General features: G+C 43.3%; 2 protein-coding genes across 3 annotated transcripts in view; both read right to left on the bottom strand.

The window, feature by feature from the left end:
* LOC117659282 (uncharacterized) overlaps positions 1-10,053 on the bottom strand; it is a 31,383-nt gene extending 21,330 nt beyond the window's left edge. Inside the window, exons 1-6 of the mRNA XM_087885386.1 lie at positions 9,920-10,053; positions 8,965-9,551; positions 8,521-8,635; positions 8,334-8,401; positions 7,513-7,642; positions 2,037-3,977 (exon numbers count right to left, since the gene is read on the bottom strand). Coding sequence (XP_087741512.1) covers positions 2,037-3,977; positions 7,513-7,642; positions 8,334-8,401; positions 8,521-8,635; positions 8,965-9,378 — 2,668 coding nt within the window. The 5' untranslated portion in view covers positions 9,379-9,551; positions 9,920-10,053. The remainder of the gene's footprint in view (positions 1-2,036; positions 3,978-7,512; positions 7,643-8,333; positions 8,402-8,520; positions 8,636-8,964; positions 9,552-9,919) is intronic.
* A 4,825-nt stretch (positions 10,054-14,878) lies between these two features.
* Positions 14,879-24,110, bottom strand: LOC132710697 (uncharacterized). Of its 2 annotated transcripts, none has more exons than XM_060687462.2 (6): positions 23,986-24,110; positions 22,928-23,514; positions 22,553-22,667; positions 22,366-22,433; positions 21,545-21,674; positions 14,879-18,255 (listed from the first exon to the last, which is right to left on the bottom strand). In XM_060687462.2, exons 2-6 carry the CDS (start codon positions 23,339-23,341, stop codon positions 15,395-15,397), a joined length of 3,588 nt encoding a protein of 1,195 aa, XP_060543445.2. In that variant the 5' UTR covers positions 23,342-23,514; positions 23,986-24,110; the 3' UTR covers positions 14,879-15,394. The 2 variants fall into 2 exon arrangements, with proteins under 2 accessions (XP_060543445.2, XP_060543449.2); XM_060687466.2 differs by having other exon boundaries at positions 23,840-24,031.
* Positions 24,111-25,200: the final 1,090 nt, after the last annotated feature.

Genomic DNA, 25,200 nt, shown 5'->3' with positions numbered 1-25,200 from the left:
CCACCCGCATGGCCGCATTCTGGACCAGCTGGAGCCTCCGGGTGCTCCTCAAGGGGAGCCCCATGTAGAGAGCATTACAGTAGTCCAGGCAGGATGTGACGAGAGCATGAGTGACCGTGCATAAGGCATCCCGATCCAGAAAGGGACGCAACTAGTGGATCAGGCGAACCTGATAAAAAGCCCCCCTGGCCACAGCCGTCATATGCTCTTCTAAAGACAGCCGTGTATCCAGGATGACACCCAAGTTGCAAGCCCTCTCTGTGGGGGCCAATGACTCATCCCCAATAGTCAGCGATGGCGCCAACTGACTATATTGGGATGCCGGAAGCCACAGCCACTCAATCTTGGATGGGTTGAGCCTGAGCCTGTTTCTCCCCATCCAGATCTGCACGGCCTCCAGGCACCGGGACATCACATCAAGGGCATCATTGGGGTGATCCGGGGTGGAGATGTACAGCTGGGTGTCATCAGCGTACAGATGGCACTTCACCCCGAAACCACGGATGATCTCACCCAGCGGCTTCACATAAATGTTGAACAAAAGGGGCGAGAGAACTGACCCTTGTGGCACCCCACACACAAGGCGCCTCGAGGTCAATCTCTGTCCCCCCCGTCAACACAAACTGCGACCAGTCAGGGAGGAAGGAGGAGAACCACCGCAGCACAGTGCCCCCTACCCTCAGCCCCTCCAATCGGCGCAGCATGATACCATGGTCGATGGTATCAAAAGCCGCTGAGAGATCTAATAGGACCAGGACAGAGGAACAACCCCTGTCCCGAGCCCTCCAGAGATCATCAACCAACGCGACCAATGCCATTTCCGTGCTGTACCCAGGCCTGAAGCCTGACTGGAATGGATCCAGATAGACCATATGAAGGAAAGCTGTCCCAGTGGTTAATTGTCCTCACTGTAAGGCATATTCTTGTTAATTCCAGGTTGCTTCTCTCCTGGATTAGTTTTTTTTTTTTTATTTGATTTATATGCCGCCCTTCTCCGGAGACTCAGGGCGGCTTACAATGCGTTAAGCAATAGCCTTCATACTTTTGTATATTTATACAAAGTCAGCTTATTGCCCCCACAAACTGGGTTCACATGCATTGTTTCTTGCCCTGCCCTCTGGTGCTTGGGAAAATAAATGGACCTCTTTGTGGCAGCCTCTCAAGTACTGGAATACTTGAGGGCTTGGTGGCTCAGCAGACTAAAAGCATTGTGATTAACACCAGCTGTCTGCAATTACTGTAAGTTCGAATCTCACCAGGCTCAAGGTTGACTCAGCCTTCCATCCTTTCTAAGGTAGGTAAATTGAGGACCCAGTTTGTGGGGGCAATAAGTTGACTTTGTATAAATATACAAAAGTATGAAGGCTATTGCTTAACACATTGTAAGCCGCCCTGAGTCTCCGGAGAAGAGTGGCATATAAATCAAATTAAAATAAATAAATAAATAAATAAAAAATACTGCTATCACTCCTAATCCTTCTTTTCTTTAGACTAGCCAGACCCAAACCTGCAACTGTTCTTCATCTGTTTTAGTCTTCAGGCCTTTAATCAACTTAGCTGTTCTTCTTTACACTTTTTCCAAAGACTAAATATCTTTTTTGAATTGTAATGTCCACAACTGGATGCAGTATTCCAAATGTGGTCTTACTAAGGCTTTATAAAGTGGTGGTAATACTTCATGTGATTTTGATTCTATGTCTCTGTTTATACAACCAAGGATTGTCTCAGCATTTTTGGCTGCCACCGCACATAAGTCATTCATATTCAAGTGATCATCCATTCGGATTCCCAAGGTCCCTTCATAGAGTTACTGTTTTTGAGCCAGGTTTCATGTAATCTGTTTTTTGCCGCCCAGGTGTAAAACTTTACTTTTCTCCACATTAAATTTCACTTTGTTGGATTCAACCTTGTCTCATTTGGATCAGAAAGGCAAACTATGCACACACATAAAAATCTCTAGACATGGTGGATCAGAGGTTAGAATGCAGTACCAGAAGCTAATTGCCCACACCCAGGAGATTGATCCTGACTGGCTCATGGTTGATTTAACCTTTCATCCTTTTGAGGTCGGTAAAAGGAGGACCCAGATTCCTGGGGACAATATGCTGACTTTGTGAACTGATCAGACAGTGCTGTAAAGCATTGTGGAGTGGTATATAAGTCTAAAGTGGAATTGCTATTGCTATATACTTTCTCCCGAGTGTGGATCCTTTTATGAGAAGTAAGATTACCATTCTGAGCAAAGCTCTTTCCACATTCCATGCATTTAAACGGCTTCCTCTCTGTGTGGATCATCTTATGGGAAATAAGATTACCTCTTCGAGAAAAGGTCTTTCCACACTCCATGCATTTATATGGTTTCTCCCCTGCGTGGATCATCTTATGACAAGTAAGAGCACTGCTCTTAGTAAACGTCTTTCCGCATTCCATGCATTTAAATGGTTTTTCTTCTGAGTGGATCCTTTTATGGGAAGCAAGGTAACTGCGTTGAGCAAAGGTCTTTCCACACTCCATGCATTTATATGGTTTCTCCCCTGTGTGGATCATTTTATGGGAAATAAGATTACCTCTTCGAGGAAAGGTCTTTCCACACTCCATGCATTTATATGGTTTCTCCCCTGTGTGGATCATCTTATGAGAAGTAAGAGCACTGCTCTTAGTAAACATCTTTCCACACTCCATGCATTTAAATGGTTTCTCTTCTGAGTGGATCTTTTTATGGGAAGCAAGGTAACTGCCTTGAGCAAAGGTCTTTCCACACTCCATGCATTTAAATGGCTTCTCCCCTGTGTGGATCATCTTATGGGAAATAAGATTACCTCTTCGAGGAAAGGACTTCCCACATTCCATGCATTTATACGGCTTCTCCCCTGTGTGGATCATCTCATGGGAAATAAGATTACCTCTTCGAGGAAAGGTCTTTCCACATTCTGTGCATTTATATGGTTTCTCCCCAGTGTGGATCTTTTTATGAGACGCAAGATAACTGCGTTGAGCAAAGGTCTTTCCACACTCCATGCATTTATATGGCTTCTCCCCTGTGTGGATCATCATATGGGAAATAAGATGACCTCTTCGAGGAAAAGTCTTTTCACACTCCATGCATTTATATGGCTTCTCACCTGTGTGGATCTTTTTATGAGAAGCAAGATAACTACGTTGAGCAAAGGTCTTTTCACACTCCATGCATTTGTATGGCTTCTCCCCTGTGTGGATCATCTTATGGGAAATAAGATGACTTCTTCGAGGAAAGGTCTTTCCACACTCCATGCATTTATACGGCTTCTCCCCTGTGTGGATCATTTTATGGGATTTCAGATTACCTCTCTGAGCAAAGGTCTTTCCACATTCCATGCATTTAAATGGCTTTTCCCCTGTGTGGATCATCTTATGAGAAGTAAGAGCACTACGTTGCGCAAATGTCTTTCCACACTCCATGCATTTATATGGTTTCTCTCCCGTTGCCTGGAGGGATTGGGCTGCATGGGCTACAGCTGCTTCTAAACACTGTTTCTCTACAGTGTGAATCCTTTCATGGGATGTAAGATTCCTGCTTGTTCTAAAATATTTTCCGGATTCCAAACATTTATAAGGCTCCTTTTTTGTGTGAATCACTTTTTGAGATGTAAGGAAGTTATTTCCAAGAGAAAATATCAATGTCCCATTGTAATTTTGCCTGTTGTGTCTTATAGCATCTTTTCCTTTGTTTTGTGTTAAATGGTGTTCGTTTACTTGTAATTTATCTTTGATTAGCTTCACACTTTCCCCAATACATTTTTTCCTTATTTTCTCTTGTTGGGCAAGAAAGTCTTGCATCGGAGCATCAGTGGGAGATGAGCTTTCCTGGTTCCAATTATTTGACTGGTTTCTCTCATGGCTTTCGAATTCCATTCGAATTCCAAAGTTCTCCATTTCATCTTTAGCATTGATCACTTGGAACAGTCCATAGGAATCTTGATTCTCCTGCCCACTATTACCTTCAAAGGAAAAGAGAAATGAAAATGATAACACGGTTAGAGAAAAAGATCAAAATGTAGAAAGTCAATGAATATTCTTCTGAATTTTTCCAAAATTCCATTATGTTGTATTCTGTATTCTTACAGTGGTTTGATATAGACAAGATAATTTCTATATTCATGGGTCACGAAAGTTTTGAAAATATCTAGAAAATATCTTTCTTTACAATCTATATATATATATATATATATAAAAGCAAAAACCACTCACGCATTAATCATGAAATCTCTAGAACCGTAATGCCTACAAACTTGAAATTTTCCTTGTATGCTCCTGTTGCCTTCTAGGTGCTCATTAAGAAAAGATTTTTTGAAATGACCATCAGAGCATTAGTATTTTCTATATTATGATAACACACTTTGATGCTAATTAGATATTCTATTCCCCCTCCCAACTTGAAAATAACTGAGGGAGAGAAGGGGAGAGGAGAGGCATCTGTGAGGCAAGCCTGAGGGAGGGGAGAGGAAAGGCCAATCGTAACTACTCATTAATTTTCAAACTCTAAGTGTCGATTTATCAAGCCCGATCTCACTCAAAGTCAGTTTTCAATTAAGGAATAATAAGGGGAACCACCCAAGAAGGAATTAGGAAAAAACTTAAGATTTATTGGGGTGGGTTAATTTCAGCAGAGACCTGTGAGAACTGAAACAATTTTGAAACAAGCTTTCTTCCCTTGTGTAGCTTGGAGCAGCTGCTCCATGGCGTCTGTCTGGCAGGCAAGACTTCTGCTTGGCCCATTCTTGATCCCAGTGATGAGATTTGGGGCATAATCCTTTGCTTGAAGCCTCCCATTGGCTTATAAATGCTCTTTGCGCCGAGACTGGAAAGGTTGGGAGGCTCAAAAAAGGTTATTTCACTCCTCAAAAGTCTCATTGGTTTGCAAGGGCTCTTTGGCCAAATCTGGTACAGGCCTTAGTTAGCAGAGAACAGAGGCCTAAACTACTTTAGTGCCAGATCACGCAGGTTCAGTAGTGCAAGCTCTCATTCTACTGATCCCACGCTATAGTACTTCAGGCCTGAGTTTTCTACAAACTGAGGACTGCACAAGATAGAATAGAATAGAATAAGAGTTGGAAGGGACCTTGGAGGTCTTCTATTCCAAACCCATGCTTAGGCAGGAAACCCTATACCATTTCAGACAAATGGTTATCCAATCTCTTCATAAAAACTTCAGACATCCAAAACAAACACAGAATCATCCAACTGTACACTGAAAGAAAGCGAACCCAGCTGCAGCATCCATGTTGGCAGCCATCTCTTTGGGTGATTCTTTTCTCCTTGATTAGTTTCTACCCATTGCTTCTTCTCCTACCCTCATGTGCTTTGGAGAATAGCTAGACTCCCTCTTCTTCTTGGTGGCAGCCTCTGAAATATTGGAACACTGTTATCATGTCATCCCTAATCCTTCTTTTCGTCAAACTAGACATACCTGTTCCAGCAACCGTTCTTTATATGTTTTAGCCTCCAGTCCTCTAATCCTCTTGGTTGCTCTTCTCTGCGCTCTTTCTAGAGTCTCAACATCTTTTTTTACATTGTGGAGACCAAAACTGGATGCAGTATTACAAGTGTGGCCTAACCAAGGCATTATAAAGTGGTCTTAACACTTCACGTGATCTTGATTCTATTCTTCTGTTTATGCAGCCTAGAACTGTGTTGGCTTTTTTTGGCAACTGCAGCACACTGCTGGCTCATATTTAAATGGTTGTCCACTAGGACTCCAAGATCCCTCTCACAGTTACCACTATTGAGCCAGGTACCACATATACAGTACCTGTGCGTTTTGTTTTTCTTGCCTAAATGTAGAACCTTACTTTTTTCACCATTGAATTTCATTTTGTTAGGTAGCGCCCAATGTTCAAGTCTTTCAAGATCCTTCTGTATCCTAAGCCTATTTTCCAGAGTGTTGGCTATTCCTGCTAGTTTGGTGTCGTCTGCAAATTTTTATTTTATTTATTTATTTTATTTTATTTTGAATTTGTATACCGCCCTTCTCCCTGAGGACTCAGGGTGGTGAACAGCCAAGTAAAAACATCAAGTACAAATATTAAAATACAGTTAAAATATATATATATAAATTTGGCCCCATTAATTAAAAACAATAAACAAAACATTTAAAAACACTTTAAAAATTAGGCCAACCCGGCTTGCTGAAAAATTTGATGAATTCCCTATCTATCCCCTCGCCCAAATCATTGATGAAGATGTTGAAAAGTACTGGGCCTAAAACAGAGCCTTGGGCTACCCCACTGCATACTTCCCTCCATGTAGATGCAGTTCCATTGAGGACTACACGTTGCGTGTGGTTGGTTAGTCAGTTACGAATCCATCTGGTGGTGATCGGGGCAAAAGTCTTTGAAAAAAAAGAATCCTTTGGCCCCAGATCTTGCGCAGCCCTCAGTTAGCAGAGAACATAGGTCTTACGTACTATAGTGTAAGGTCACACGAGATCAGTAGTGCAAGATTTCTCACTACTTTAGCCCTATGTTTTCTGCAAATGTACCAAAGCAGGCAAAGGAACCGATGGCTCGCTACATCATCACAGGGTATGTCTTGGCAGGGTGGGGTGGGAGAATAGGTAGGGCGAATGTTGCAGCACCTCTGCTGTCATTCGTAAGTGTGAACAGCCGTAGTGATGCGACATTCGTAATTTTAGGACTGGGTCTAAAGTATTGAGGGAGGAAAATCATAATTTTGAATGATCGCTAAGTGAATTGTCGTAATTAGGGGATTACCTATACCCTAGGATACACTGAGTGACACTGCACAAGGCCTTTGTCCTTGAATTAGGAGAATGCTCTTCTATGGCCTGACCATGAAAATTCTGTTCTGACAAATGACAATTTGAAGAGGTTTTGGGAGTAACAATTTTGGGAGGTTTCAGAGGACAAATGACAACACATCCCTCTCACATGACCTCCAGGGGACAGATAAAAGCACACCCCACTTAATATGGAATAGGTTTTATCAATAGTTAGAGATAAGAGGTACAAATTAGATGAAGACAGAGCATTGTTCTGTATAAATTAAGCATGAACATTGTTTATAACTGTAAGTATGCTAATATAATCAATAGGATTACAAATAAGCTAACAATTATAAATATGGTTAGTATCATTCTGTTGTACTACTACTATTGCTATCAGTATATATGTTACTATTTCCTTTCTTTTTTCTTTTTGTAAAATGTATGCCCAGAAAATACACTCTATTCAAAATGTTTATATATAAATTTTTAAAAAAACTTTACTCAAAAAAAAAGCACACCCCATTCTTTTCTGCCTCGTAAATTCAAATAGAAATGGAAAAATACAGATAAGAAATGGCACAGAAAGAAGCTAAGCAAAGAAACATTGACTCTTTCCTTCCTTGGAGTACCAGAAGGCCAGATCCTTTCCTTCTCCCTCCCAGGAAATATTGGATTAGTGATTTTTTAATAAAAAAAACTAACGATAATCTGTCTTCTTGAACCCTCTGATTGGGGACTAGAAAACTTACCCAGAGAGACCACATTCCTATGATTTTCAAGCATGACTTCCAAATGCAGCGCTTTTTGGTCAGGATTCAGCTGAGACCACTCCTCCTCAGAGAAATACACGGCCACCTCCTCGAAGGACACAAGACTGTCCTAAACATGGAAAAAAGAACAGAACAGGAGGAATTGCAATATCTGTTCATCTTAATCAATGATTTAGACAAGAGGATAGAAGGGGAATTCCTCAGATTTGAAGACAAGACTAAATTGACAGGAATACCAACACTCCAGAAGATAAGCTCGAGATATAGAAGTATCGACAGATTGGGCCCCATCTAACAAAATGAAAATCAATGGTGAGAAATAGAAGGTGCTACATTTAGGAAATAAAAACTAAACCCACAGGGATAGAATAGGTGATACCTGGCTCAACAGTAGAAAGTGCAACAGAGATCTTGGAGTCCTAGTATTTAGTTATTTTTCATTAGTCTTGATACATTTATTCCTATTAGTTGAAGGACTTGTTAAAAAATTACTTCTTGTGAATTCATAGTTGGAAGAGTACCTAGCAGAACTAGTTAACCAGTGGTCTTCAAAAAACATTTCCTAAACAGAATCTGAGGGTAGAAATGACAAACCATTGTATCCAATAATACTCCACAGAAGAAGCTATGCTGGTTGAGAGCAACTTGAACCTGCTATTATGCTGTCCATGTCACACAGGAACACAAAAATTACCCAGTCTAAACAAGGGAGAGAAATAGAAAGAGAGACAACTCTGCATACCCGCTTCACTTCCTGAAGGAAAGGAGAATAGAAATCTAATAACTTTTCTCTTTCTTACTTGATTTGGAAGTTCAATCACAGTTTGAGCTCCGTCGTAAAAAACAGAAAACTTCATTCTTTGTTTCTCTGTAAGGAATAAATAATTTCAAAATGCATATTCAACAAAATAAGAGGAGGTATACTACAGAAGAGAAGAAGGTAAGACAGACGGGATCTCTCTGGGAAATCGGAGGATATTTGATTACCTCCTGAAGTGTCCTGACTTTGATCTTCCCCAGGGATCCTCCTGAAAAATAGCTCCTGAGGGGGATTTGATGGATTCGTCTTTCGCTCAGGATCTCTAATCTCCACAGTGCAGCACTTCAAATAGGAGGAAGTAAAAATAAGCAGAATTAATGTACATCACATGAAGTAAAGTGAAATCTTATACAGTCATGGCCGTAAATGTTGGCACCCCTGAAATTTTTCCAGAAAATGAAGTATTTCTCACAGAAAAGTATTGCAGTAACACATGTTTTGCTATACACGTTTATTCCCTTTGTGTGTATTGGAACAAAACCAAAACAGGGTGGAAAAAAAGCAAATTGGACATAATGTCAGAGAATGTCAGAGAAGTTTGGGAAGGTGGGGTGAAATATTCGAACACATTCTTTATTCCCTTCTGGGCTCCCTAGATTAAAATGTCTCACCTGCAACTTGACCTGCTCTTTCTTCTCCTCCACCTGGCTCAGAAGGAAGCCTTCCGCCAGGGACACCGCCTGGGAGCTGGTCTCTGCTCCACACTCCCGCACCCAGCCCTCCATCTCTGCGGGCAGAAGAGCAAGGAGCTGCTCCAGAACCACCAGGTCCAGCATCTGGGCTTTGGTGTGCTTTTCTGGTCTCAGCCATCGCCTACAAAAGTCATGGAGTCGTCTGCAAAGGCCTCGGGGACCCTCAGCGTCCTGGTATTGGATGAAGTTCCAGGGCTGAATTTCTGAAGGGAGGATGGTTTCCTCCTCCAGGATCTCCTGCCCAGTCCTTGTCCAGAGCTTCCCCCTCTTCCCCGGCTGAGCAGCTGAAGGGCCTTTTCCGCTTCCCTCCTTTCCAAAAGGTTGTGTCTCCATCCTTTCTCTGTCCTGCAGAGCAACTGCAAATGGCTCCAAGGACTCTGGTGGGTCTCCAGATGCCTTTTCCTTCACGGGACCATTTCTGGGGCTGCAGGACTGATCCCTCCAAGGGATTCCGCTCTTTTTTTTTCCCCCAAGAGAAACTTTTGCCTGGCTTCGAGTTTCTGTATCTGAGATTGAAGGAAAAATAAACGCCAAGAATTAGAAAGTAGAACTTAACCACTGAACAACCTTCACCCAACCTTCCAGGAGTTCCAAGCGGCTCATCCCAGAGAAGGGCCGGGAAGGAGGCAGCTGGAGAGGCCGTCCCGCTTCTCTCCCCCTCCGGAGACAGGGAGCCTGGGGCGAATCCTGCCTTCTCCTCGCCCGGCTTCTCTCCTCTCCTGCTGGGCCTCCGCAAGGCCGACCCTCCCCTCCCCTCCCTTGGGCTCTTTCCCGGAGAAGGGTAAGGGAAGGGTGCCCCGGATCCCCCGGCATCCCCGCTTTCCCCTGCATGGAGAGGGCGGCTGGGGATCATGGGACCAGGGAAGAGCCTCACCAGGGGCCCCGTCAGACTCTCCCGCATCCTCTCCGCCTCCTGCGGAGCCCAAGGGGTTAAGGAGAACGAGTTCGGGGTCCTAGAGCGGCAAGCGTTTGTGATGTCCCTCCCGTCGCAGTCCGCTCTGGAAAGGCAGCTGTGACGTTTGCCCTCCAGGGGACCAATGGGGAACCGCCTGACGCTCCCTTCTCTTAGCAGAGGGCGCCCCCTGGTGGATTAGGGGCAAAGTGCCAGGATTGTAGAAAGGGCGGGAAACAGGAGCGCGCCTGAGGAGAATGGACAATACAGGGATGATGAACATGGGAGTAGTGTGAAAAGCCCCTCACAATTCCTTCCTGTCCAAAAAAAGCTCCGTGGTCTCCAGAGGCAGCAATTTTTCCATCTTCCTCTCTTTCCTGTCCAGGAACCGTCTGTGGAGATGGAGAAAAATCTCTGGTGGATTTAAACTCGCTTCCCTCAGGAAGAACCACCCTCAAGGCTGGGCAGAGATCTCCAAAGGGTCCAAATCCTGTCAGAAACAGCCGGGCGGTCAGAAGAGGAGGACCAGGAGAATCTCTGGGAAACACAGCTTGTGTCTTGTGGTTGTTGAGAACTCTGGCCCCCTGTCAAGCAGGAACAGCCCAGCTCCGCGGCCAAGAGCAGTGCTGTCAGGAGGACGAAGAGCCCCCAAGAGTTGCTTGTGTCAGTGGCTGCAAGTGTTCTGGTTGAAAGCAAGAACCAGGATTCACCCATCATCTGCACGTTTTGCAAGGAAGATAAATATAAATCCTGCAGTATCTTGCCACCACCGTGCAAAACCCAACACGGGCAATAGCAGCTGCATCTTCCTCCTTCCAAAATGTGCTATCATGTGATCAGAATAAGACCTGGCTTGACCTGCTCTTTCCCAAAGGGAGGGTGGCTGTTCTCTACGTTTCGCCACCTTCTGCAGTGCAAGGGGAGCAGGTGAGTGCCACTTTTCGTTTTTGGGATGCTCACTGCTCGGTTGCAGCAACTGGGATTTTTGCGGGTGGCACTGGCAGCAGGCAGAGGCAGAGGCACAGGACCAGCCACTCTGTATACAGCAGCCACTGCAAGCACATTTAAGGCAGCTACTGCAAGCACACTTTCGGAGAGTCAGGAAGTGATGGTCAAGCCATGTTTTATTCAGATCACATCCTGACATGTTTAGGGAGAAGGTGCAGCTGCTATTACCCAGGATGTGATTGGGGATGTGATCTGAATAGCACCCGGTGTTGAAACACTTCCTGAAAAGAGGGCAACAAACAAACAGGGCACCCAGACCCGTGGTGCTTTTTGATTCAGACACTACTGCTAATCTGGAAGGAGAGGCTTTTACATTTGCACAATGTGTCTCCCAAGAGGTCTCGTGGAGAGGCAGGCAAACCCCTTGTCCTTAGCTTCTCACCCCGCTCTTTCTCCTCTGGTTCAGAACAGCCTAGCCCTCCATCTGGCAGCTAATGATGAGAGGTTCACTCGCCTCTCCATGATAATTTTCAGGAGACACAGCATGCAAATCAAAACATAGCACTGTTCCCCCCCTCCTCTCTCTCTCTCTCTCCTCTCGCTCCCTGGGAACTGCGGGGAAGAGGAAGGGCCATCAAGGGGACGCTGTGCCAAGACAAATCTGCAAGAAACAGACCCTTGCTTCCGTACCGGGTTCTCAAATCCGCAACCACTCTCCTTTCCTTCCTATTTCCCCTTGCTTCTGAGGTGAAGAATGAAAAGCCCCATTGTTCCCAGCCGCTGTTCCATCGTCTGTCTTTGCTTGCGGAGTGTGTGCAGTGAAGCTGGAGAACCAGGTTGGATGACAGGGGTCGAGTGGGCAGTGGCCATGGCGTGGTGCCACCCCTGCTTGACTACACCTTGCAGCGGCGGCGGCACCACCAACGGATGAAGACAGAGGTGCAGGGTTGATGGAGACATGTGATCCGGCCCACTGCACACCATGCAGCCGCCTGCCCCATCAGAACTGCAGGCAATCAAAAGGGCAGAGTAGGCAAGCGGCTGCGCACTGTGTCCACCAGATTGGATTGCATGCCTCCTCCAAACTGGTGTCGTTGCCATGAGGCAAGACAAGTGGTGGCGTAGAGATAGTGCCTTGCACCGATCCCGGTGCTCTCAACCCCACTATCCAACCTCATCTTCCAGTTCTACTGCACACTCCACATCCAAAGACAGATGTTGGTTTGGATCGCGTGATTCATCCCACAACTCTGTCTCTTTTTACTGCTTGGAGGGATTGGGCTACATGGGCTAAAGGTGCTTCTTAACACCGTTGGCCCCTGCAGGTGTAGTCACTGCCTCCTGTTCTGTCCATGCCCCTCCCCTACTCTCCACTGATGATGATGCAAAGTAGGGCTTACTTTGCAGATAGGGCTTAAGTTGCGAGCACCTTGAAAAATCATGCTAAGGCTTATTTTTAAGGTAGGTCTTATTTTGAGGAAAACACAGTAGTAAACACACCGTTAATTAATTTTCTTTAAGTTACCTTTATCCTTTTATCTAGCCTCTGGCACACCATAAAAAGAAAAATATAATGCTAGAAAAATATATTTTGCCCATGCATTTTCTCAGCTTCTGTTCATTCTGGCCCCTTGTTTCAAAGACCAATTGTTCAACCTGAAACTTTTTGCACACAATCTACATTGACACCTGTCATTACTCCATCACAACAGGTCTTGAACCGAAAAAGGTTCCCTGCTTCTGCATTCATACTGGTTGACTCAGATCTTAATTTGACACAGCAGACAGAAGTTGGATTGAGGGGCCCTTGGTGCACTCTGAGGTTGATTGGTGCACTGATGATGTTCCCTAGTTTGGGTAATGAAATGTCTGCAACAAAACAATCAAGCTCAGAGAGCACCAAGGACCCCTCATTTCAACCATGAGATACAAAGTTCCTCCTTTATTGGCAGATTATTTTTGGTATCTTCATATCCCAGAGAAAGTTCCCATTCACATTTCTGTGTGTTTCATCGAAAAGGACTGAAGTAGTTTCCTAAAGCAATTCTTAATTTCACGTTAATTTGACCCCAATGATTTTCAAAGGTCTTGATCTTTTGATTGATCATTTGTAATGTTACACAGTGATTACAGTGGTTTTCATTCTGATTCTCTAGAGTATCCCTAATTTGGGACAAGGAAGGCAAGGAGGGAGGACAGGAGGGAGGGAGGAAGAAAGGAAGAGAGGGAGGGAGGGAGGGAGTCAGAACCATCATTAATTCAATGCCATTGTAATGTCAAATGGTTACGTAATAAATATATTATTGTAAATCAAGGACTGAGTTGGCCACTAGGCTGGCTAGCTAGGGGAACTTAATATACATCCATATTTCTCTACTGCTGCTTTCCCTTAATAAAACTACTTGCTTCAACGCTCCATGTGTGGACAAAGGTTGGAAGAGACACATAGCTATGCATATTTCCATCCAGAACGCTAGAACTATTTTGAGTTCAAGCAGCACTTTTTTCACACAACTGTGTGAACAAACTTTCCATGGCACTGAAAAAATGATACCTGCAAAATGAGTAAAGAGTGTGTCCAGGCAGCTGTGAAGGCAAACAAAATTCTGGGATACCTCACCAGATGTATCACCATCAAGAAAAGGTCCTAACCTGCTACATAAGGCTTTAATCGGTTCCTAATTTGAATACTGTGTCCGGTTCTGCAGACCTTACTTTATAAAGGCATTGATAAAATTGTGCGAGTTCACAGATGGGCAACACGAGAATGTTCCCTATTTTGGGTAAGATCATCACAAAATTAGGAGAAAGAGCCCATGAGTTGCATTTTCTAATTCAGCTGTCAACCCTGAAATGAACCTAGCCGAAACTATCTTGGAGGCTTCAGAGATGCCAGACCAACTGTGGGAGGAGGGAAATAGTTAGATGGGGTTTTGTAGCCAAAACAATAAAGTTTTCCTGTGGGAACCAAGGGCATTCTCACAGGTGGCTGGCTAGAGCAGGAGCAAGTAACCAGGAAACTGGACAGGACATGGACTGGACAGGATGACCAGTGACTTGTGGGGGAAAGGAAAGCTTACTTTTAACTAGGTGAAAACTAGGAAAATTCAGTCGGCTTCCATCAGTTGTGCCAATATAAAGTATCCAATAATCTGTTCTTTGAGGAAGCTGCCTGCCTCGGAGTTCTGCATTCCTTGGAACGCTGACATCAGCATCACTATAACCCCGTTCTCCTTATGATTTTGTTTTTCATTTATTATTTGCATTACATAATATGAAGCAGGATGAAAACGCAGATTTTGACAATATGAAGCAAAGTAAGATAAACTGAAACACTACTAAGGGATTAAGGAGTAATGCATTTCTGATTGCCACTCTGCTCTAGTGGATATACTCATCAGTGGGAGTTTCTTGCAATGATTGGGGAATCTCCACCACTTAAATATTGGCAGGCACACATCACTTTCAGGCCAAATGATAACCTTAATCTCCACTGATGCTCCTGTTTGCTTTAAAACCTCCTACTTAGCAAAAATGCACAAGGATTGAGGATTACAGAACTCGCTGTAAGGAGTATTCTTGTTAATTACAGGTTGCTTCCCTCCATTAGTTCACATGCATTGTTTCTTGTCCTGCCCTCTGGTGCTTTGGGAAATAAATTGACCCCCTCCTCTTTGTGGCAGCCTCTCAAGTACTGGAACTATCATGCCACTCCTAATTCTTCTTTTCTCTAGACTCTAGCCGAACCCAAATCTTGCAACAGTTCTTCATCTGATTTTGGTTCTATGCCTCTAATATTTATACAACCAAAGATTATATTTGATTTTTTGGCTGTTGCTGCACACAGGTGACTCATATTTAATCGTCCATATGGACTCCAAAGGTTCCTCTCACAGTTACTGTTTTTGAGCCACGTTTCCTGTAATCTGTTTTTCCCACCTGTTACATTTGTTCCCGGAGGCTGAAGATGAGTGAAAGAAAAACATCCACGGATAGCAGAATCAACAGCAATTTTATCGAGCATCAGACTGCTCAGTTTCTTAGTTTCTCAGTTCTTACCTACTATACGTATTATTTCATTATTGGTTAACAAATCTCCAAGGTACAGTAATTGGTTAGTAATTACATCATTGGTTTTCATGTGAATATGCACGTATGCAGAAACAATGAAAGCAGCAAATGTTACAGGTTATACAGGTTATGTTTCATCCTGTGTCCTTGTACATGCTGGGAACACTGCTCACTGAGATTTGCTGAAGTTTGCAATTACGCGTAACCGCAGTTCCAAAAAACCATACAGATGAACAAAATAATAACCTTACACCACCCAGGTGTAAAATCTTACATTTCTCTGCATTAAATTTCACTTGATTGGATTCAACCATGTCTCATTGGATCAGAAAGGCACAATAGATGTACACATAAAAATCTATAGACATGGTGGGTCAGAGGTTAGAATGCAGTACTACAGGGCTAATTGCCCACAGCCGGGAGTTTGATCTGACCGGCTCATGGTTGAGTCAGCCTTTCATCCTTTTGAGGACGGTAAAATGAGGACCCAGATTCCTGGGGACAATATGCTGCCTTTGTGAACTGCTCAAAGGCTGCTATAAAGCTTTGTGGACTGGTATGTAACTCTAAAGTAGAATTGCTACAAACTTTCTCCTGAGTGTGGATCCTTTTATGAGAAGATAGATGATGATTCTGAGCAAAGGTCTTTCCACATTCCATGCATTTATATGGTTTCTCTCCTGTGTGGATTCTGCTATGAGACGTAAGAGCACTGCTCGTAATAAACGTCTTTCCACACTCCATGCATTTATATGGTTTCTCTCCTGTGTGGATTCTGCTATGAGAAGTAAGAGAACTGCTCTTAGTATACATCTTTCCACACTCCATGCATTTATATGGTTTCTCTCCTGTGTGGATTCCGCTATGAGAAGTAAGAGCACTGCTCGTAATAAACGTCTTTCCACACACCATGCATTTAAATGGCTTCTCCCCAGTGTGGATCATTTTATGGGAAATAAGATTACCTCTTTGAGCAAAGGTCTTTCCACACTCCATGCATTTATACGGCTTCTCCCCTGTGTGGATCATCTTATGGGAAATAAGATTACTTCTTTGAGCAAAAGTCTTTCCACACTCCATGCATTTATATGGCTTCTCCCCTGTGTGTATCATCATATGGGAAATAAGATGACCTCTTCGAGGAAAAGTCTTTTCACACTCCATGCATTTATATGGTTTCTCCCCCGTGTGGGTCTTTTTATGAGAAGCAAGATAACTATGTTGACCAAAGGCCTTTCCACACTCCATGCATTTGTACGGCTTCTCCCCTGTGTGGATCATCTTATGGGAAATAAGATTACTTCTCTGAGCAAAAGTCTTTCCACACTCCATGCATTTATATGGCTTCTCACCTGTGTGTATCATCATATGGGAAATAAGATGACCTCTTCGAGGAAAAGTCTTTTCACACTCCATGCATTTATATGGTTTCTCCCCCGTGTGGGTCTTTTTATGAGAAGCAAGATAACTATGTTGACCAAAGGTCTTTCCACACTCCATGCATTTGTACGGCTTCTCCCGTGTGTGGATCATCTTATGGGAAATAAGATTACTTCTTCGAGGAAAGGTCTTTCCACACTCCATGCATTTATACGGCTTCTCCCCTGTGTGGATCATTTTATGGGAAATAAGATTACCTATTTGAGCAAAAGTCTTTCCACACTCCATGCATTTATATGGCTTCTCACCTGTGTGTATCATCATATGGGAAATAAGATGACCTCTTCGAGGAAAAGTCTTTTCACACTCCATGCATTTATATGGCTTCTCCTCTGTGTGGATCTTTTTATGAGAAGCAAGATAACTACGTTGAGCAAAGGTCTTTCCACATTCCATGCATTTGTACGGCTTCTCCCCCGTGTGGATCATCTTATGGGAAATAAGATGACTTCTTTGAGGAAAAGTCTTTTCACACTCCATGCATTTATATGGTTTCTCCCCTGTGTGGATCTTTTTATGAGAAGCAAGATAACTACGTTGAGCAAAGGTCTTTCCACACTCCATGCATTTATATGGCTTCTCCCCTGTGTGGATCATTTTATGGGATTTCAGATTACCTCTTTGAGCAAATGTCTTTCCACATTCCATGCATTTAAATGGCTTTTCCCCTGTGTGGATCATTTTATGAGAAGTAAGAGCACTGCGTTTCGCAAATGTCTTTCCACACTCCATGCATTTATATGGTTTCTCCCCCATGTGGGTCTTTTTATGAGAAGCAAGATAACTATGTTGAGCAAAGGTCTTTCCACACTCCATGCATTTGTACGGCTTCTCCTGTGTGTGGATCATCTTATGGGAAATAAGATGACTTCTTCGAGCAAAGGTCTTTCCACACTCCATGCATTTATACGGCTTCTCCCCTGTGTGGATCATCTTATGGGAAATAAGATTACCTATTTGAGCAAAAGTCTTTCCACACTCCATGCATTTATATGGCTTCTCACCTGTGTGTATCATCATATGGGAAATAAGATGACCTCTTTGAGGAAAAGTCTTTTCACACTCCATGCATTTATATGGTTTCTCTCCTGTGTGGATCTTTTTATGAGAAGCAAGATAACTACGTTGAGCAAAGGTCTTTCCACACTCCATACATTTATACAGCTTCTCCCCTGTGTGGATCATCTTATGGGATTTCAGATTACCTCTTTGAGCAAAGGTCTTTCCACATTCCATGCATTTAAATGGCTTTTCCCCTGTGTGGATCATCTTATGAGAAGTAAGAGCACTGCATTGCGCAAATGTCTTTCCACACTCCATGCATTTATATGGTTTCTCTCCCGTTGCCTGGAGGGATTGGGCTGCATGGGCTACAGCTGCTTCTAAACACTGTTTCTCTACAGTGTGAATCCTTTCATGGGATGTAAGATTCCTGCTTGTTCTAAAATATTTTCCGGATTCCAAACATTTATAAGGCTCCTTTTTTGTGTGAATCACTTTTTGAGATGTAAGGAAGTTATTTCCAAGGGAAAATATCAATGTCCCATTGTAATTTTGCCTGTTGTGTCTTATAGCATCTTTTCCTTTGTTTTGTGTTAAATGGTGTTCGTTTACTTGTAATTTATCTTTGATTAGCTTCACACTTTCCCCAATACATTTTTTCCTTATTTTCTCTTGTTGGGCAAGAAAGTCTTGCATCGGAGCATCAGTGGGAGATGAGCTTTCCTGATTCCAATTATTTGACTGGTTTCTCTCATGGCTTTCGAATTCCATTCGAATTCCAAAGTTCTCCATTTCATCTTTAGCATTGATCACTTGGAACAGTCCATAGGAATCTTGATTCTCCTGCCCACTATTACCTTCAAAGGAAAAGAGAAATGAAAATGATAACATGGTTAGAGAAAAAGATCAAAATGTAGAAAGTCAATGAATATTCTTCTGAATTTTTCCAAAATTCCATTATGTTGTATTCTGTATTCTTACAGTGGTTTGATATAGACAAGATAATTTCTATATTCATGGGTCACGAAAGTTTTGAAAATATCTAGAAAATATCTTTCTTTACAATCTATATATATATATATATATATATAAAAGCAAAAACCACTCACGCATTAATCATGAAATCTCTAGAACCGTAATGCCTACAAACTTGAAATTTTCCTTGTATGCTCCTGTTGCCTTCTAGGTGCTCATTAAGAAAAGATTTTTTGAAATGACCATCAGAGCATTAGTATTTTCTATATTATGATAACACACTTTGATGCTAATTAGATATTCTATTCCCCCTCCCAACTTGAAAATAACTGAGGGAGAGAAGGGGAGAGGAGAGGCATCTGTGAGGCAAGCCTGAGGGAGGGGAGAGGAAAGGCCAATCGTAACTACTCATTAATTTTCAAACTCTAAGTGTCGATTTATCAAGCCCGATCTCACTCAAAGTCAGTTTTCAATTAAGGAATAATAAGGGGAACCACCCAAGAAGGAATTAGGAAAAAACTTAAGATTTATTGGGGTGGGTTAATTTCAGCAGAGACCTGTGAGAACTGAAACAATTTTGAAACAAGCTTTCTTCCCCTGTGTAGCTTGGAGCAGCTGCTCCATGGCGTCTGTCTGGCAGGCAAGACTCCCGCTTGGCCCATTCCTTGATCCCAGTGATGAGATTTGGGGCATAATCCTTTGCTTGAAGCCTCCTATTGTCTTGTAAATGCTCTTTGTGCCGAGACTGGAAAGGTTGGGAGGCTCAAAAAAGGCTATTCCACTCCTCAAAAGTCTCATTGGTTTGCAAGGGCTCTTTGGCCAGATCTGGTACAAGCCTTAGTTAGCAGAGAACAGAGGCCTAAACTACTTTAGTGCCAGATCACATAGGTTCAGTAGTGCAAGCTCTCATTCTATTGATCCCATGCTATAGTACTTTAGGCCTGAGTTTTCTACAAACTGAGGACTGCACAAGATAGAATAGAATAGAATAAGAGTTGGAAGGGACCTTGGAGGTCTTCTATTCCAAGCCCATGCTTAGGTAGGAAACCCTATACCATTTCAGACAAATGGTTATCCAATCTCTTCATAAAAACTTCAAACATCCAAAACAAACACAGAACCATCCAACCATACACCGAAAGCAGCCATCTCTTTGAGTGATTCTTTTCTCCTTGATTAGTTTCTACCCATTGCTTCTTCTCCTACCCTCATGTGCTTTGGAGAATAACTAGACTCCCACTTCTTCTTGGTGGCAGCCTCTGAAATATTGGAACACTGTTATCATGTCATCCCTACTCCTTCTTTTCGTCAAACTAGACATACCTGTTCCAGCAACCGTTCTTTATATGTTTTAGCCTCCAGTCCTCTAATCCTCTTGGTTGCTCTTCTCTGCGCTCTTTCTAGAGTCTCAACATCTTTTTTTACATTGTGGAGACCAAAACTGGATGCAGTATTACAAGTGTGGCCTAACCAAAGCATTATAAAGTGGTCTTAACACTTCAAGTGATCTTGATTCTATTCTTCTGTTTATGTAGCCTAGAACTGTGTTGGCTTTTTTTGGCAGCTGCAGCACACTGCTGGCTCATATTTAAATGGTTGTCCACTAGCACTCCAAGATCCCTCTCACAGTTACCACTATTGAGCCAGGTACCACATATACAGTACCTGTGCGTTTTGTTTTTCTTGCCTAAATGTAGAACCTTACTTTTTTCACCATTGAATTTCATTTTGTTAGATAGTGCCCAATGTTCAAGTCTGTCAAGATCCTTCTGTATCCTAAGCCTATTTTCCAGAGTGTTGGCTATTCCTGCTAGTTTGGTGTCATCTGCAAATTTGATGAATTCCCTATCTATCCCCTCGCCCAAATCATTGATGAAGATGTTGAAGAGTACTGGGCCTAAAACAGAGCCTTGGGCTACCCCACTGCATACTTCCCTCAATGTAGATGAGTTCCATTGAGGGCTACACGTTGCGTGTGGTTGGTTAGTCAGTTACGAATCCATCTGGTGGTGATCGGGGCAAAAGTCTTTGAAAAAAAAGAATCCTTTGGCCCCAGATCTTGCGCAGCCCTCAGTTAGCAGAGAACATAGGTCTTACGTACTATAGTGTAAGGTCACACGAGATCAGTAGTGCAAGATTTCTCACTACTTTAGCCCTATGTTTTCTGCAAATGTACCAAAGCAGGCAAAGGAACCGATGGCTCGCTACATCATCACAGGGTATGTCTTGGCAGGGTGGGGTGGGAGAATAGGTAGGGCGAATGTTGCAGCACCTCTGCTGTCATTCGTAAGTGTGAACAGCCGTAGTGATGCGACATTCGTAATTTTAGGACTGGGTCTAAAGTATTGAGGGAGGAAAATCATAATTTTGAATGATCGCTAAGTGAATTGTCGTAATTAGGGGATTACCTATACCCTAGGATACACTGAGTGACACTGCACAAGGCCTTTGTCCTTGAATTAGGAGAATGCTCTTCTATGGCCTGACCATGAAAATTCTGTTCTGACAAATGACAATTTGAAGAGGTTTTGGGAGTAACAATTTTGGGAGGTTTCAGAGGACAAATGACAACACATCCCTCTCACATGACCTCCAGGGGACAGATAAAAGCACACCCCACTTAATATGGAATAGGTTTTATCAATAGTTAGAGATAAGAGGTACAAATTAGATGAAGAAAGAGCATTGTTCTGTATAAATTAAGCATGAACATTGTTTATAACTGTAAGTATGCTAATATAATCAATAGGATTACAAATAAGCTAACAATTATAAATATGGTTAGTATCATTCTGTTGTACTACTACTATTGCTATCAGTATATATGTTACTATTTCCTTTCTTTTTTCTTTTTGTAAAATGTATGCCCAGAAAATACACTCTATTCAAAATGTTTATATATAAATTTTTAAAAAAACTTTACTCAAAAAAAAAGCACACCCCATTCTTTTCTGCCTCGTAAATTCAAATAGAAATGGAAAAATACAGATAAGAAATGGCACAGAAAGAAGCTAAGCAAAGAAACATTGACTCTTTCCTTCCTTGGAGTACCAGAAGGCCAGATCCTTTCCTTCTCCCTCCCAGGAAATATTGGATTAGTGATTTTTTAATAAAAAAAACTAACGATAATCTGTCTTCTTGAACCCTCTGATTGGGGACTAGAAAACTTACCCAGAGAGACCACATTCCTATGATTTTCAAGCATGACTTCCAAATGCAGCGCTTTTTGGTCAGGATTCAGCTGAGACCACTCCTCCTCAGAGAAATACACAGCCACCTCCTCGAAGGACACAAGACTGTCCTAAACATGGAAAAAAGAACAGAACAGGAGGAATTGCAATATCTGTTCATCTTAATCAATGATTTAGACAAGAGGATAGAAGGGGAATTCCTCAGATTTGAAGACAAGACTAAATTGACAGGAATACCAACACTCCAGAAGATAAGCTCGAGATATAGAAGTATCGACAGATTGGGCCCCATCTAACAAAATGAAAATCAATGGTGAGAAATAGAAGGTGCTACATTTAGGAAATAAAAACTAAACCCACAGGGATAGAATAGGTGATACCTGGCTCAACAGTAGAAAGTGCAACAGAGATCTTGGAGTCCTAGTATTTAGTTATTTTTCATTAGTCTTGATACATTTATTCCTATTAGTTGAAGGACTTGTTAAAAAATTACTTCTTGTGAATTCATAGTTGGAAGAGTACCTAGCAGAACTAGTTAACCAGTGGTCTTCAAAAAACATTTCCTAAACAGAATCTGAGGGTAGAAATGACAAACCATTGTATCCAATAATACTCCACAGAAGAAGCTATGCTGGTTGAGAGCAACTTGAACCTGCTATTATGCTGTCCATGTCACACAGGAACACAAAAATTACCCAGTCTAAACAAGGGAGAGAAATAGAAAGAGAGACAACTCTGCATACCCACTTCACTTCCTGAAGGAAAGGAGAATAGAAATCTAATAACTTTTCTCTTTCTTACTTGATTTGGAAGTTCAATCACAGTTTGAGCTCCATCGTAAAAAACAGAAAACTTCATTCTTTGTTTCTCTGCAAGGAATAAATAATTTCAAAATGCATATTCAACAAAATAAGAGGAGGTATACTACAGAAGAGAAGAAGGTAAGACAGACGGGATCTCTCTGGGAAATCGGAGGATATTTGATTACCTCCTGAAGTGTCCTGACTTTGATCTTCCCCAGGGATCCTCCTGAAAAATAGCTCCTGAGGGGGATTTGATGGATTTGTCTTTCGCTCAGGATCTCTAATCTCCACAGTGCAGCACTTCAAATAGGAGGAAGTAAAAATAAGCAGAATTAATGTACATCACATGAAGTAAAGTGAAATCTTATATTTGGAACACAATCTCAAAGCACTCAACATCCATCAGTGAGGTTGCATGAGAAAAAAATGGAACAATGTCTTACAAGAATTGTGGGACATCTCCACATATTATGAATGTCAGAGAAGTTTGGGAAGGTGGGGTGAAATATTCGAACATATTCTTTATTCCCTTCTGGGCTCCCTAGATTAAAATGTCTCACCTGCAACTTGACCTGCTCTTTCTTCTCCTCCACCTGGCTCAGAAGGAAGCCTTCCGCCAGGGACACCGCCTGGGAGCTGGTCTCTGCTCCACACTCCCGCACCCAGCCCTCCATCTCTGCGGGCAGAAGAGCAAGGAGCTGCTCCAGAACCACCAGGTCCAGCATCTGGGCTTTGGTGTGCTTTTCTGGTCTCAGCCATCGCCTACAAAAGTCATGGAGTCGTCTGCAAAGGCCTCGGGGACCCTCAGTGTCCTGATATTGGATGAAGTTCCAGGGCTGAATTTCTGAAGGGAGGATGGTTTCCTCCTCCAGGATCTTCTGCCTGGTTCTTGTCCAGAGCTTCCCCCTCTTCCCCGGCTGAGCAGCTGAAGGGCCTTTTCCGCTTCCCTCCTTTCCAAAAGGTTGTGTCTCCATCCTTTCTCTGTCCTGCAGAGCAACTGCAAATGGCTCCAAGGACTCTGGTGGGTCTCCAGATGCCTTTTCCTTCACGGGACCATTTCTGGGGCTGAAGGACTGATCCCTGCAAGGGATTCCGCTCTTTTTTTTCCCCCCAAGAGAAACTTTTGCCTGGCTTCGAGTTTCTGTATCTGAGATTGAAGGAAAAATAAACGCCAAGAATTAGAAAGTAGAACTTAACCACTGAACAACCTTCACCCAACCTTCCAGGAGTCCCAAGCGGCTCATCCCAGAGAAGGGCCGGGAAGGAGGCAGCTGGAGAGGCCGTCCCGCTTCTCTCCCCCTCCGGAGACAGGGAGCCTGGTGCGAATCCTGCCTTCTCCTCGCCCGGCTTCTCTCCTCTCCTGATGGGCCGACCCTCCCCTCCCCTCCCTTGGGCTCTTCTCTAGACAAGGGTAAGGGAAGAGCCACCCCAGATCCCCGCCGCCTTCCGGGGAATCTCCGGTGACAAGGCACCTGCTCCGGAGCTCCATCCCCGCCTGTTGTTTCTATGGAGAGGGCAGCTGGGGAGCATGGGACCCGGGGTGGAAGCCGGAGGGGGGGCCGGGCGTGGGTCTCTCCCTCCTCCGCCTCCCTTTGCCCGGGAAGAGCCCCCAACTCACCCGGCTCACGTCTGGCTCTCCCCCTGCCAGACTCTCCCGCAGCCTCTCCGCCTCCTTCGGAGCCCCAGGGGTTAACGAGAGCGAGTGCGGCTTCCTAGAACGTCAAGCGTTTATGATGTCACTTCCTTCGCAACCTCCTCTGGAAAGTCTCCCTGGACGTTCGCCCATTGGGCAACCGCCTGACGTTACCTTCTCTTTGTCCGAGCGCGCCCCCTTGTGGATTTGGCGCGAAGTGCCAGGATTTTAAGAAAGCGCGGGAAAGAGGAGTGCGTCTGAGAGGAAGGGAGAGGGCAAGGACGATAGTCATGGGAGTAGAGGGAAAGGCCACTCTCAATGCCTCCCTGCCCAAGAAAAACTTTGTGTTTTCCAGTGGCAGCAATTTCTCCATCTCTTCCTGTCCAGGAACCGTCTGTGGAGATGGAGAAAAATCTCTCTGGATGATTTGAACTCATTTCCCTCAAGAACAGCCACCCTCAAGGCTGGGCAGAGATTGGAGGAGGCCTCAAAAGGGTCAAAATCCTGTCAGAAACAGACCTACTGTCAGAAGAGAAGGACCAGGAGAATCTCTAGGAAACAGAGCTTTTGTCTTGCGGTTGTTGAGGATTCCTGCCCAAAGGGGAGGAAGATGGGACACAGGCAGGGAAGCCACAGTGAGGAAAATTGAGATTTATATTTCAGTATCTATGGAGATTCTCAGTCATTCAGGTCATGATTGTCCCAAAGGTGTTTTTTCAAGAGACAACTGGACTTTCTGGGTTTTTTTAAAAGATGTTTCACTTCTCATCCAAGAAGTTTCTTCAGTTCTGATTGGATGGTGAGGGATGAAATTTATTTCAGTATATACAGATGCCCTTCTCAAATTCTTAGGTCTGGGTGCCTAAGAATAATAGGATACACCGAGTGGCAACTCCTAACAATAAGAATAATCTTGAATTATTATGATCTTTTTGAAGATCAACATAGAGAAAAAGTTTAAACTGGTCGACGTTTCAAAAATTTCACCTCAAAACAAGGCTCCTTGGTGGGGAAATGAAGGGAGAGTAAATGGTGACACGCCTGTGACCGGAGAAAAGGTAGAATTTCCAAATGATGGAAGGAAAAAAGGGAAAATTGGATATAAAGTTCAAATATCATGAGTTTAAAAAAAAGTTGTTTTACTTAGGAACTGAATAAGGAATAATGTCAGGGAGTATGAGTAGGAAATTTAAGACCCTT

This window comes from Pantherophis guttatus, chromosome 2, assembly GCF_059756535.1.
Source record: "Pantherophis guttatus breed Tessera chromosome 2, ASM5975653v1, whole genome shotgun sequence".
NCBI classification, from domain to species: domain Eukaryota; kingdom Metazoa; phylum Chordata; class Lepidosauria; order Squamata; family Colubridae; genus Pantherophis; species Pantherophis guttatus.
The sequence above is the reverse complement of the archived record's forward strand: the minus strand, read 5'-3'. Positions and strand labels throughout refer to the sequence as shown.